This window comes from Electrona antarctica (genome assembly GCF_951216825.1).
Source record: "Electrona antarctica genome assembly, chromosome: 22".
Lineage (NCBI taxonomy): Eukaryota > Metazoa > Chordata > Actinopteri > Myctophiformes > Myctophidae > Electrona > Electrona antarctica.
The window spans coordinates 16,354,381-16,366,784 of record NC_136805.1 but is presented as its reverse complement, the minus strand read 5'-3'; the positions used below and the strand labels follow the sequence as shown (position 1 = coordinate 16,366,784).

The 12,404-nt window shown below is 42.9% G+C and overlaps 1 protein-coding gene across 3 annotated transcripts in view; it reads left to right on the top strand.

Moving 5' to 3' along the window:
* The window catches only part of pgs1 (phosphatidylglycerophosphate synthase 1), a 38,125-nt gene that overhangs the window by 7,476 nt on the left and 18,245 nt on the right, over positions 1-12,404 (top strand). For all 3 annotated transcript variants that reach the window (XR_013788866.1, XM_079493166.1, XM_079493165.1), the window contains exons 3-7: positions 55-132; positions 2,193-2,292; positions 3,217-3,406; positions 4,982-5,160; positions 9,212-9,429. Coding sequence is in view for 2 of the 3 variants with exons in the window: in XM_079493166.1 (XP_079349292.1) it covers positions 55-132; positions 2,193-2,292; positions 3,217-3,406; positions 4,982-5,160; positions 9,212-9,429 (765 nt within the window). In the remaining variant the exon portion in view is untranslated. The remainder of the gene's footprint in view (positions 1-54; positions 133-2,192; positions 2,293-3,216; positions 3,407-4,981; positions 5,161-9,211; positions 9,430-12,404) is intronic.

Here is a 12,404-nt window from a genome sequence, read left to right as displayed (position 1 = left end):
TCTCGTTACATTGGTGGTGTTTTGATTTGAGTTGTCTTTTTTTTGTTTTCTCAGGCACGCATAAAAACAGCCAAGAAGAGAGTGGTGATGGCCTCGCTATATCTGGGAACAGGCCCTCTGGAGCAAGATCTGGTGAGAGAGCGTGTGTGCATGCGAGTTTGCGTGTTTCCGACACGTGTGCTTGTAGATGGGCTATTTTCAAATTACCGAAGTTTAAATATGGCTGAAGTGTTTAATACATGTTTTGTAATAATCATAATCTACACAGTAAGATAGTAACTCAAAGTTTCAAATAATTGTAGTGGAGTAAAAGTACAATATTTGCCTCTGAAATGTATTGGAGTAGAAGTAAAGTTATAGCAAATTGGTAATACTCCAGTAATGTAAAAGTACCTTAGTAGGCCTTCTGTACTTGAGTAAATGTACAGTGTCCGCGTGTGTTCGTGGATGCACACTTTGGTTTCAGTTTTAGAACTTCACTAAAGGTAAGGTTAAGGGAGCTCTTCACCCATTTTCTATCTGTTTATGTTCATATAATTGCTCCTCACTAATGCTCATAAGATGGCCCAATTTCTGTCTACTCACTCTGTATCAATGGTGGGCTGTTGGTCTGTTCAGAAACCTGCTTACAGACTTTCAGACCTTCTCTTCCTGGACAGTTAGCATGCTGAAATAGAAATAGATTCTCGCATTAACAAAATCATCATCATCATCACCATACTATAATTCACTCAATGTCTGAGTGTCTGAGTGAGTGAGTGAATGAAACACTGTCATAGCTTTTCCCTTTTTACAAATTATTGATTAATAATTAATTTGTGCATTAAAATTACCCATCCACTTACATGGGAACATGCGAAAACTTGCATCAAGTATTTTTCTCTCAGAAACCGTCTGAGCTACAGTCACAACACTTGGAGGGGAGGTTCATAATAATTATTAAAATTAATAAATGTAATAAATAATGACATCAGTAGGCCTCATGGTGGCGCTATAACAGCCCACTTTACATTTCACCTTATAACTCTTGAACCGTAGGTCGTAAAATCAAAATTTCACTTCCCTGGATTCCTTGGGTCATGACGCATCCCATATATGCCACACCCATTCGCGTCAGGATAGATTTTCCGCCATTTTGACTTTTCTTCAAAACACACTTTTTGCTCTTCCACCTACAGCTTTTGTGCAGATCTCACAAAAAACGGTACACTTGATCTCTGGATCGATTACAACACCACAGGCAGAATTTACATAGTCCGTATCGTTCGGCTGTAATCGGCGTCTAAAGTTAGTGGGAGGGGCTTGCCTCCAAAAAATGACACAAATCACCAACGGAATGTCCAATCCACCCCAAATTTCATTCACATGTCGAGGGTGGTTTAGTCAACGGAGAGCCCAAAGCAATTCCATTTTCATCCATAGGGGGCACCACAAATGCGGAATTTTAAAACGTTTATTGCAAAAACATGCTTTTTGGGGGATAAATCTGCTATGTTTGCGATAGCGTAGCCTACGTGCGCTATAGCGAGACAGGACAATTCCCTCCCAATCAGTAATGTGATCTATTACATTGCATCACCCACACACTGTACATAATTTGGTGTTCATATATTCAGAATGGGTAAGGTCTACTAACAATAAAACTGTTTGAAATCTTGTTTGAATTGTCCAAACCTGCCGATGATGTCACTGGTAGGCAGGGTTCTAAACTGTCCCCAGCTCTCTGGAAACAGAGCAAGTAGACAACATGGTGCCATCTTGTAATGGGCATTAGTGAGGACCAATTATACGAAGAAGATGGGTTGAAAATGGGTGAAGTGAAACTTTATTAACCCATTTTGGGCGGGAACTCCTTTTGGTGTCAGCATTATGTTATGCTTTAGCTATTGAAAAATAGCAGATATACAAGCTCATAGCGCACCCGAGCTTGTAGGTCTGCTATTTTTGAAAAATCGAAGAAAGACTGACATAGAAACATAGCTTTGTCAGAAAACTGTCATTTTCAAAATCTGATCTCAGGTCAAAATGGGTTAAGTTTAGGCCATGGTTTCCTGTGGTGGTGTTTCACGTTGTCATAAGAGTCGGTGTGCCTGTGTGTGTGTGCCTGTGTGTGTGCCTGTGTGTGTGTGTGTGTGTGTGTGTGTGTCTACATGCACTTGTATAATGACAGTTCCTCACCTGTTGGTGTTCAGGTGGACTGTATGGAGGAAGCACTGCAGCGCTCGCAGGACGACGAGGACGCGCCTGACCTCAAAGTCTCCGTCCTGCTGGACTACACACGTGGCTCGCGAGGTGAGTGGCGCCAAGTATGCGTTCTCAGTGATGTAAATAGGTTTTCAATGTAATGAGTCCTGGGATGCAGTCTTTTAGATGAGTCCCAGGGACATTTTATGAGTCCCACTTCAACAACGTTAGGAGTCATATTTTGCCATTTTTACAAATTGCAGCATTTAACTCCCATTTCATTGTATATGGTTATAATGTGGTTATATATTCATGTAGAAAATAAGACATGAGAAGAAGAAATGATTATTATAACTAAAGCTAGCAAAATAAACTAGAATAAAAAACAGTATAGTAGTGCATCCCGTGGATGCAGAGATCGTTGTTTTATTGCGTCCCTTAACTATAAACTGCGTTTTGGGATGCAAAATGCACCCTATTTTAATCTCTGCGTTCTGTTTGTGCGAGGCTGCTTTGACATGTCATGCTGCTAAATAAACTGAATCTCCTGGAAATAATCCTGGGTATCAGTAAAGAAACGGTCTAGATTAAAAAGAGACATAATAATATAACATAATATGTGAAGATTGCAGAAAGTTAAAGTTGGCTATTGACCAAATTGTCAACCTCCTAATTTAACAATACCGGTAATTGGTAAATGTTCATGTATTGTTTAGGTCCTAAACAATACATGAACATTTACGGCTACCTTTAACAATGACCGGTTTAATATCCTAAACTTTAGGATATTAAACCGGTCATTGTTAAAGGTAGCCGTAGTGTTCGCAGGGTAACCCCCAGGAAAAGGAAACCAGCATTCTTGTTTAGATGACATTTCTGACAATCAGCATAATGTAGGGAGTAACCAGGATACAAAACAAAAACACACTGAAATACGCGTTTGTGTGTGTGTGTGTGTGTATGTGTGTGTGTGTGTGTGTGTGTGCTTGCGTGTGCTTGTGTGTGCTTATGTGTGTGCTTGCGTGCGCGCAGGCCAGGTGAACTCGAGGACCATGCTGCTGCCTCTACTACAGCGCTTCACAGATCATATGCGAGTCTCTCTGTACCACACGCCCGACCTGCGGGGGCTGCTGAAGCTCCTAGTCCCCCAGCGCTTCAACGAGACCATCGGAGTCCAGCACATCAAAGTCTACCTGTTTGACGACGACATCATCATCAGCGGGTACGTGGCAGACACTACAATTGTTTGGAGGCCTTTGTACTGTATTCAGAGGCCGGGAGAAACAAAGAAAGATTATTCGTTGTTACTGCTGTACCCGAGTACAATACATGAAAAGCAACTTGCGGGGACTTGAAACTTGCTTGAGAGACTTGTCGTCAATGACAACAGGCTAGATTTCATTGATGCTGACATGGTCTTTTTAAGTCTTTAAATATACTTCCCACTGACTAAATGTTCAAAACAAATTTACTTAGAATTCAACTTCAAGAAACGTCAAACTTTCTGCCAGACTCTAACTTAATTGGCACGTCACAGGCTCCCATCATTTGCCGTTTCCAGGGAACGGAAGAATAGCGATAGAAATAAAGAACAGGGAAAGCAGGTCGGATATTCAAATATTCCTGAGTTGAGTAAGATATCTGGTATGAGTAGAGTAAGATGTATGCAAACATACAGTAGATAGGCTTATGGCTAGTAGAAATAAATTATAGCTGCATACTGTGTAAGTATAGTAACAGATCTATCTCAACTATATTTTCACCCAACATTTGTTGTTAACGTGTAATTTGAAATGTTTTTGAAGGCCATGATACGTCCCAATTCTCAGTCTTACATGTAGGTGAGACATCATTTGCCAGTATACAGTAAACATAGTTGGCAGATCGTATTAACGATCAAGAGAGAACACTGCAGTGTATTTCGAAGACTACCTTTATCGTTATAATAATAACAGTGGTGTGTAGTTTTGGTTTTGCATAAGAATGAGGATATGCTGTAAATATTCCCACCCACGCACACACACGAGCACGTACGCGCACAGTCGCCGATTGAAATCACCTTTTAAGAGGCCTGTGTAGTAATTTTAACTGTTAACCCACAATATCACATTGTATTGTCTTTACTTGCATAATGGGTATAGTGTACAGTACAAAAATAATTACACATATCCAGCACTGTCGATTTTGTTGATTCATAAATCCATCATCAGCCACTGCGTGTTATTCAAAGGTTCATATGCCTGGACTGCTTCAGAAAATCTTTCTTTTAAAAGTAGCCTACGGTACTTAACAGGTCACACACTGGACCATTGATATGCAGCCAGCCTGTGCTGTGTTGCCTCTCGGCCAATCTGAGAACCCATCGTCACAAACTAAAGGAAAGATGGAGCCCTCTTTACAGTCTGTCTCGAGAGACTACCTCTCGGCAGCTTTTTTCAGATGCCGTAAATGGTTGTTTCTGATTGATTTGATCGTGAACGTAATTGTCCCTGGAAGACATGCCAAACTGTACATTTAAAATTAAAACAAATTGTACACACTGCGTGTGTAGAGGGCTTATTCCTAGACTACACCACCGCGTTATACTTTTAAGTAAATTTAAGGCAGTTCCTTTTGTACTTGGAAATGGTACTTAACTTTAGATGAGTTATTTGTTGCACAAGCAATTTCCCAGTCCGATAAAGACTACTGCAGACGAGAGGGGCATGACGTGATTCAGGTTATGAACTGGAATGTTGACATATATACCTTTCTCCTGTCCACCCTCGACCTCTGCTTTCCTCCCGCTGTGTTTCAGGGCCAACCTGAGTGACTCGTACTTCACCAACCGACAGGACCGATACGTGCTGCTGGAGAACTGTGGCGAAGTGGCCGACTTCTTCTCGGAGCTGGTGGACGCCGTGGGAGACGTGTCTCTGCAGCTGCAGCCCGACGACTCGGTCAGCATGCTGGACGGCATGGTGCACCCGTACAAAGGTACAGACACTGGGTCAGCATGCTGGACGGCATGGTGCACCCGTACAAAGGTACAGACACTGGGTCAGCATGCTGGACGGCATGGTGCACCCGTACAAAGGTATAGACACTCGGTCAGCATGATGGACGGCATGGTGCACCCGTACAAAGGTATAGACACCCGGTCAGCATGATGGACGGCATGGTGCACCCGTACAAAGGTATAGACACTGGGTCAGCATGCTGGACGGCATGGTGCACCCGTACAAAGGTACAGACACTGGGTCAGCATGCTGGACGGCATGGTGCACCCGTACAAAGGTATAGACACTCGGTCAGCATGCTGGACGGCATGGTGCACCCGTACAAAGGTATAGACACTGGGTCAGCATGCTGGACGGCATGGTGCACCCGTACAAAGGTATAGACACTGGGTCAGCATGCTGGACGGCATGGTGCACCCGTACAAAGGTATAGACACTGGGTCAGCATGCTGGACGGCATGGTGCACCCGTACAAAGGTATAGACACTGGGTCAGCATGCTGGACGGCATGGTGCACCCGTACAAAGGTATAGACACTGGGTCAGCATGCTGGACGGCATGGTGCACCCGTACAAAGGTATAGACACTGGGTCAGCATGCTGGACGGCATGGTGCACCCGTACAAAGGTATAGAAGACACTCGGTCAGCATGCTGGACGGCATGGTGCACCCGTACAAAGGTATAGACACCCGGTCAGCATGCTGGACGGCATGGTGCACCCGTACAAAGGTATAGACACTGGGTCAGCATGCTGGACGGCATGGTGCACCCGTACAAAGGTATAGACACTCGGTCAGCATGCTGGACGGCATGGTGCACCCGTACAAAGGTATAGACACTCGGTCAGCGCGCCGCATAGATTACAGTTCTCAGTCGGCACGCCTGATTTTACTAATTTGGATTCCATAGAAGGCAGCTTGTCTTCTATGGAAGCATCTTGCGCAGCAAAAATAGACAATCTACAAGTAGATACTTGTAGATTGGCTTGTAGATTGCGGTAGAGCTACTATTTGGAAATATACGGTACCTAAATAGCAGGTACTTAAAGCTGCTATAAGCAATAATAACTCAAAACTTGAATGACCTTTTTATTTTTTTGGTATTCAGACAGCCAGCAATGGGTAAAACACTCCCCAAATTTAGTCTCTGTGACACATCTAGGGGCCACAATCTGCATTCAAAAAACTTCCTAGAAGCTTTGTCATTAGGCGATTTGCCTGTATACTTCCTGATTGGTTAGTCATTTCGACCAGGTTTTCTTTCGACCAATGTTCTAGGAACATCTTTGAATGCTGATTGTGGCCCCTAGATGTGTCACAGAGACTAAATCTTTTGGGAGCGTTCTACTCATTGCTGGCTGTCTGAATACCAAAAACCATTACAATTTTGCTGCTTATAGCAGCTTTAAATGGAATTGTGTATAGAGCGTCGCAGTCCCGCCCCCTTTCAGAATGATGAGTGGCCCAGGAAGTAATTCCCCATTCATTTTCCCCATAGACTTTTCAAAAGTATTAATTTAAAGACGTTTACACCGCGGACAAAGCCAACTCGGCTTGTGACAAATCATGACTATAGAGGGTATGCGCATGCTTAAAGTGAATGGCACATCGAGTGGCAAATCGAGTGGCAAAGCAACAGGCAAAGTGAGTTTAACATTGTTTAATGTTGTTTAATGCAATCAGATAGGACTTTTCTGTTTGGATGTATGGGCTGTCAAGGCCAGAAAGTCGTTTTTTTGCCACTCCGTAGGCGTTCTTGTATAACTTCCGGGTTTGATGATGATGTCACACGCATACCCTCTATACTGTAAATACAATGTTTTGGGCAGATCAAATAATTTGTAAGAAGAAAAACAAAACAAAGTGTTGTACCCTGCCTTTTTTTCTCCTTTCTAATTATTTGATCTGCCCAAAACATGATTATTAACATGGTTATGATTTGTCACGAGCCGAGTTGGCTTTGTCCGCGGTGTAAACGTCTTTGAAAAGCCTATGGGGAATTATTTCCTGGGCCACTTGTCGTTCTGAAAGGGGGCGGGACTGTGACGCTCTATAAAGATGTCGTGTAAACTCTCGACTTGCAGTACAAATAGGGCGTTGGAGAATGGAACCGTTGCTGCATTTCACACTGGGTCACGCAAGCTGTCACAGTTTAAAATGTATTTTGACAGTTCATGGTCTGTTAGACTCTCGTCAGTCCCGTGGAACTGACAGATAGGTCATGCAGTCAGATGTTGCTAATGGAGCGTGAGAGCACCAAAGTGTGTGTGTGTGTGTGTGTGTGTGTGAGAGAGAAGCTAAATGTTGGAGCAACTTGGAGTCACATTTGTGGTTCACTAACGGTGTACTGAATGTGAAATTGTCATAGTTTTGTAAGTGCAACACTCTGTGTGTTGGAGCCTGCCTGATGTATCAGTTTTGTAGATATATTAGCCATTATTTGACGTTTTTCAATGACATCTCTGCAGATTCTTTGCATAGGGCCTAAGTGGTTCAGTTAAATATCTGTTTGTCTGTTATATCTGTCCAACGTGTGTTACACGTTGGATAATCGAGCTTGTACATCTGCTATTTTTGAAGAAAGTCATGAAAAAGTTTACACAAATCTTCTCTTATGAGGGTCCCTGGCTCAAAATATTTTCAGATGGGGGTTTGTGGCCAAATATAGAACCACTGGTCTAGGACTCCAACATTGGGATCGTCATCGGACCCCCCCCCCCAAAAAAGTGTGTGTGTGTGTGTGTGTGTGTGTGTGTGTGTGTGTGTGTGTGTGTGTGTGTGTGTGTGTGTGTGTGTGTGTGTGTGTGTGTGTGTGTGTGTGTGTGTGTGTGTGTGTGTGTGTGTGTGTGTGTGTGTGTGTGTGTGTGTGTGTGTGTGTGTGTGTGTGTGTGTGTGTTGGGGGGGGTGTGTCTCTCTAACTGGATCACAGACTGCCGGGATGTTGGACAGCGGGTTGAATGACATCATGTCTGCAGTTGAAACGGACACCAGAAATAGAGTAGTGATGTCACAATGTTTCTGGAAGACGGTTTGGACTGGGAAGTGGGTGGCAGGCAGACACTCACATGCGCACACACACACAGACTGGGAGACATACACACAGTCCCGTGTAATGATGTACACACACACGCACACACACACACACACACACACACACAGTGAATTTGATAATGAATGGTGGTAAGAAAGGTGATGGTGAAGACTGGGCTTACAGTAAAATAGAGGCTGACTCTGCATTTCCACTGCTTCCCAAATCCTCCTCTGTGACTCACAGCTGGAAGTGGCTGCAGGCGCCTCTATGGCACGCACACTCTCAGAACACCTCACTCAGAGTCAGACTCCAGAGAACCCATACCCATTAGGTGTGTGTGTGGTCCAAATGTCCCCACAAATACAGTATAATTACACAAGTACAGTATAATTTTGAGGAATACACATTGTGAGGACATTGTTCCTGATCCTCACAACTAAGAGAAAATGTTACTTTTATGGTAAAAACGGATTTCTTTAGAGATGAGTTTACAATTCAGATTAGGATTAGGCGTTTAGAGGTCAGGGTTGGAGTTATGGCTGAATTATTCATAGTTTGGCAGTTCTCACCGGTGTGACCTTACTCTAAGGGTGTGACGCACCAAAAATAGCCTATGCTAAAAAATGACTTCCCTATCCTTCTGAAATAGTGCTGCGCAACTAAGTATCGCTCAGGTTTTACAGTTTAAAAATCGCATGAAATGTTGTAATATTGGCACTCACTTGTGTGCATGCATGCATCTGTGTGTACTTTAAAGTGCCACACTCACACTGATCTTGGCGTGCGTGCGTGCGTGCGTGCATGCGTGTGTGTGTGCGTGCGTGCGTGCGTGCGTCTGAAGTTACCCAAACCACTGGTGACACAAATAATCCAGATGAACTGGCAGAATTTTGGTCCAGTTTACCAAACTGGAAGCGATGGCATACAGTACTTTTTCATCCTGTTCTGTGAGATGGTTAGTGACATTAGGTTTGTGTCTCTCGCGCCCTCTCTCCAGGCAACCGGGAGGATTTCTCGTCGTCGGCCAACAAGCGGATCATGGAGGTGGTCAACGCGGCTCGGACGCGGCAACAGATCCTGAACGTGCAGGCGGAGGAGGACTCGGAGGACGAAGGCGGGGCAGGGGAGCGGGGCGAGGGTGGAGAGGACACCTGGGTGTTCCCGCTGGTACAGATGAAGCCTCTGGGGATCATGGTGGACGAGCAGATCACACAGGTGAGTGTGGCTCCCCGATCTGACCTAAAGCCTCACACCCAACTCTAACTATAATGATCATTATGTGAGCACACTGATATGTTCCCTAAACATAGAGAGACAGACAGACAGACAGAGAGAGAGAGAGAGATCTCAGAGTGTTGAAATAACTAGAAGGATGGATGGATAATATGATTCATTATTATTATTAAGATAGTTGTACCCTACTGTACCTGAGGTAATGTCAGTTTAGCCTACCAGCTAGCGTCAGCTTCATAATAGTATCCTCATCTTCGTTACTATTTTTTTTACTGGCGGAAAGCTATTTTAACCCATTTTGGGGGGGAACCCCTTTTGGTGTTAGCATTATGTTATGCTTTAGCTAACATTTTTAGAATTCTTTTTTTAATTGAAGAACGACTGACATAGCTTTTTCAGAAACCTGTCAGGATATAGAAGACATTTTTAGAATCTGATCTCGGGTCAAAATGGGTTAATGACATTGCAGACTTCGCAGTAGGAAAACTAAAAAGTTTGCTTTGAACTAGTACTTTTCTCTTCTTCGACGGTGGAGGAGACATTGTTGTTGCGTGCAGAATGCAGATATACTGTAGCTGAAGTACTGTAGCCAAAATGTATGTGAGGAAGCAATTGCACAACCTGTTATGCAAAGTGGTTGTTTGTGTACTTGGTTCATGAATTGCGGGGAACGCGCTCTAGCGTGCAGCCCATCACGCTGTGATCGTACGTAGATGGGCTGTAAATCTCATGTCGTGTGGTTCAAAATATGCACAAATTGGATCAAGAATGTTTGAATTTGAGTCTGGGATTTTAGAACTATGAAGCACAAAAAATTAACGTTAACGTTCTCATTATATTCATAACATGAGATTAACATGAGATTATCATTTCTCATTTTAGAAATACATTTTTGGTCAACTGTTAATTGAGATAATTTGGCCTCTCAAAATATATTCTCTTTAAAAACAAAAGTTTAGGAATGGACTGTCTCCTGGGTAGAGGAGACAGTTCTGGCCTGTGATGAGGCGTACATTAATTTTCCAGATTTATTGCCAGCACTGTCTGTCACTCAAATATTTAGTCTCGGCTTGTAATCACATCAACTCAACAGTACTTATGTTATCGTCTCTGTCTGGTGGAAACCTCATATGTCCAAAACGTTTTTTTTCCCCAACTTTTCTGTATTCAAATTAAAAAACGGCAAAGGAATCTACAAGCTTGAAACGCAATCTCTGTGTCAGTCACCACTCAGACATGCAAGGTGAACACTATACGAGCTTGTAATAAACGTTTATGATGTCGTGTTTCTTAGAAAGCCACACCTGCGTTAGTTACACCAAGAAGAAATGAACACGATGTATAGGAAGCTTTTCATGATCCCGGTATTGCGCAATCTCTGTGTCAAAGTCACCACTCAGACATGCAAGGTGAACAATATACCAGCTTGTAATAAACGTTTATGATGTCGTTTTTCTTAGAAAGCCACACCTGTCTGGTGCGTTAATTACACCAAGAAGAAATGAACACTAATGTGACAAAAAGAAAAGATATTTATATTCTGTACAAATTCTAGTTCTTTCAGTTGAGGTTTGAACCAAAATGAAAACTGAAGCTTGCATGTAACATGTTTTGTTCTGTGGGTATGAGCCTGGGAAATAAATGTCCTTGAATTCTTTATACATGTTTTAGCCATTCAAATCATATCTTATGTATTTCCTACAGGTAATTATCACTTAAACCCTACATATACTTATTGACCGTACTGGTCACCCAGGGATCTATCCGTGGCCCACTCCTTTTATTCCCACTACACCATTGGTTGATTGATTGATTGAATACTTTATTAGGCAGAAATGTAAACGGTACAGAATACAGTCAAACACTTAGTCTAAAAGGATATCACGGATATCACGTTTCCATTCAGGTCCTGGAAATCCCCAAATTGTTTTATGTGGTAGAATGATGTCCCATAGTCTTTGTAGTTGTAGGTTCGGTTGGTGATTATGGCACTTAGAATGATGTCTTATTGTAATTTCCATCTGTAGATTGATCTTTGTGACAGGTGGATTGATGTCCCATAGTGGTTTTTTTACTTGCAGGTTGGAGACTGTGGCAGGTAGAGTCATTTCCCATCGTCTTTGAATTTGTAGGTTATTGACTGTGACGGGCAGAATGATGTCTTATTGTAACTTTCATCTGTAGTTGTTAGTTGTGACAGGTTGATTGATGTCCCATAGTGTTGTTCAGAGGCTGAGCCAAGTTCCTGGATGTGTTGACAGGAGGTGACCCCGTGCTAAACACGGCATGTCGTATACTTGTACTTGCACAATGATCTATGGATGTGGAACAGGTTGAGCGTACCTGTTGCGTAAAATGATCCATTAGTCAACATGTCAGTTGCTTCCTCTGGTGAATAGGCCTTGTCTAATAAGAAACCTATATACAGTCAATCTTTTGATAGTTTGTGAAACAAAGCCAGCGAATGAGAGAGGGAGATTGAAATGGCATTATGAAGTGAGTTTTGTAACTTTCGAATTTTTTTTGGACAACTGACCCAGTCGGTTGTCAAAAAATGTAAAGTATGCTGAAGTATATGACCTCAGCGTGCTCTTCGTATTTGGAAGAACGGCTTTTATGTCTCTAAAGCCCAAACCACACCAATGATTCGCCTTGCAACTACATGCAACCATTATCCCCAATGGCAGTTGTATTGGTGCGGTTGACCTTAAAACTGTTTTGTTGCAAGGAGTTGCGACTAGTTGCATTGGTGCAATTTGGGGCGGGAGTGAAAGAAGAGGCTTCAGTACCATAGAAAGGCACATCCCAATTGCACAATTACAATCTCTTTGTAAAAGTCACCACAGACATGCAAGGTGAACAAGACACCAGCCACTCTGTTGTGGTTGCTTGTCATAAACGTTTAATGGCGGTTTTGGCACTTACTCAAGGCATGAGCAATTATGCCAAGAAGAAAC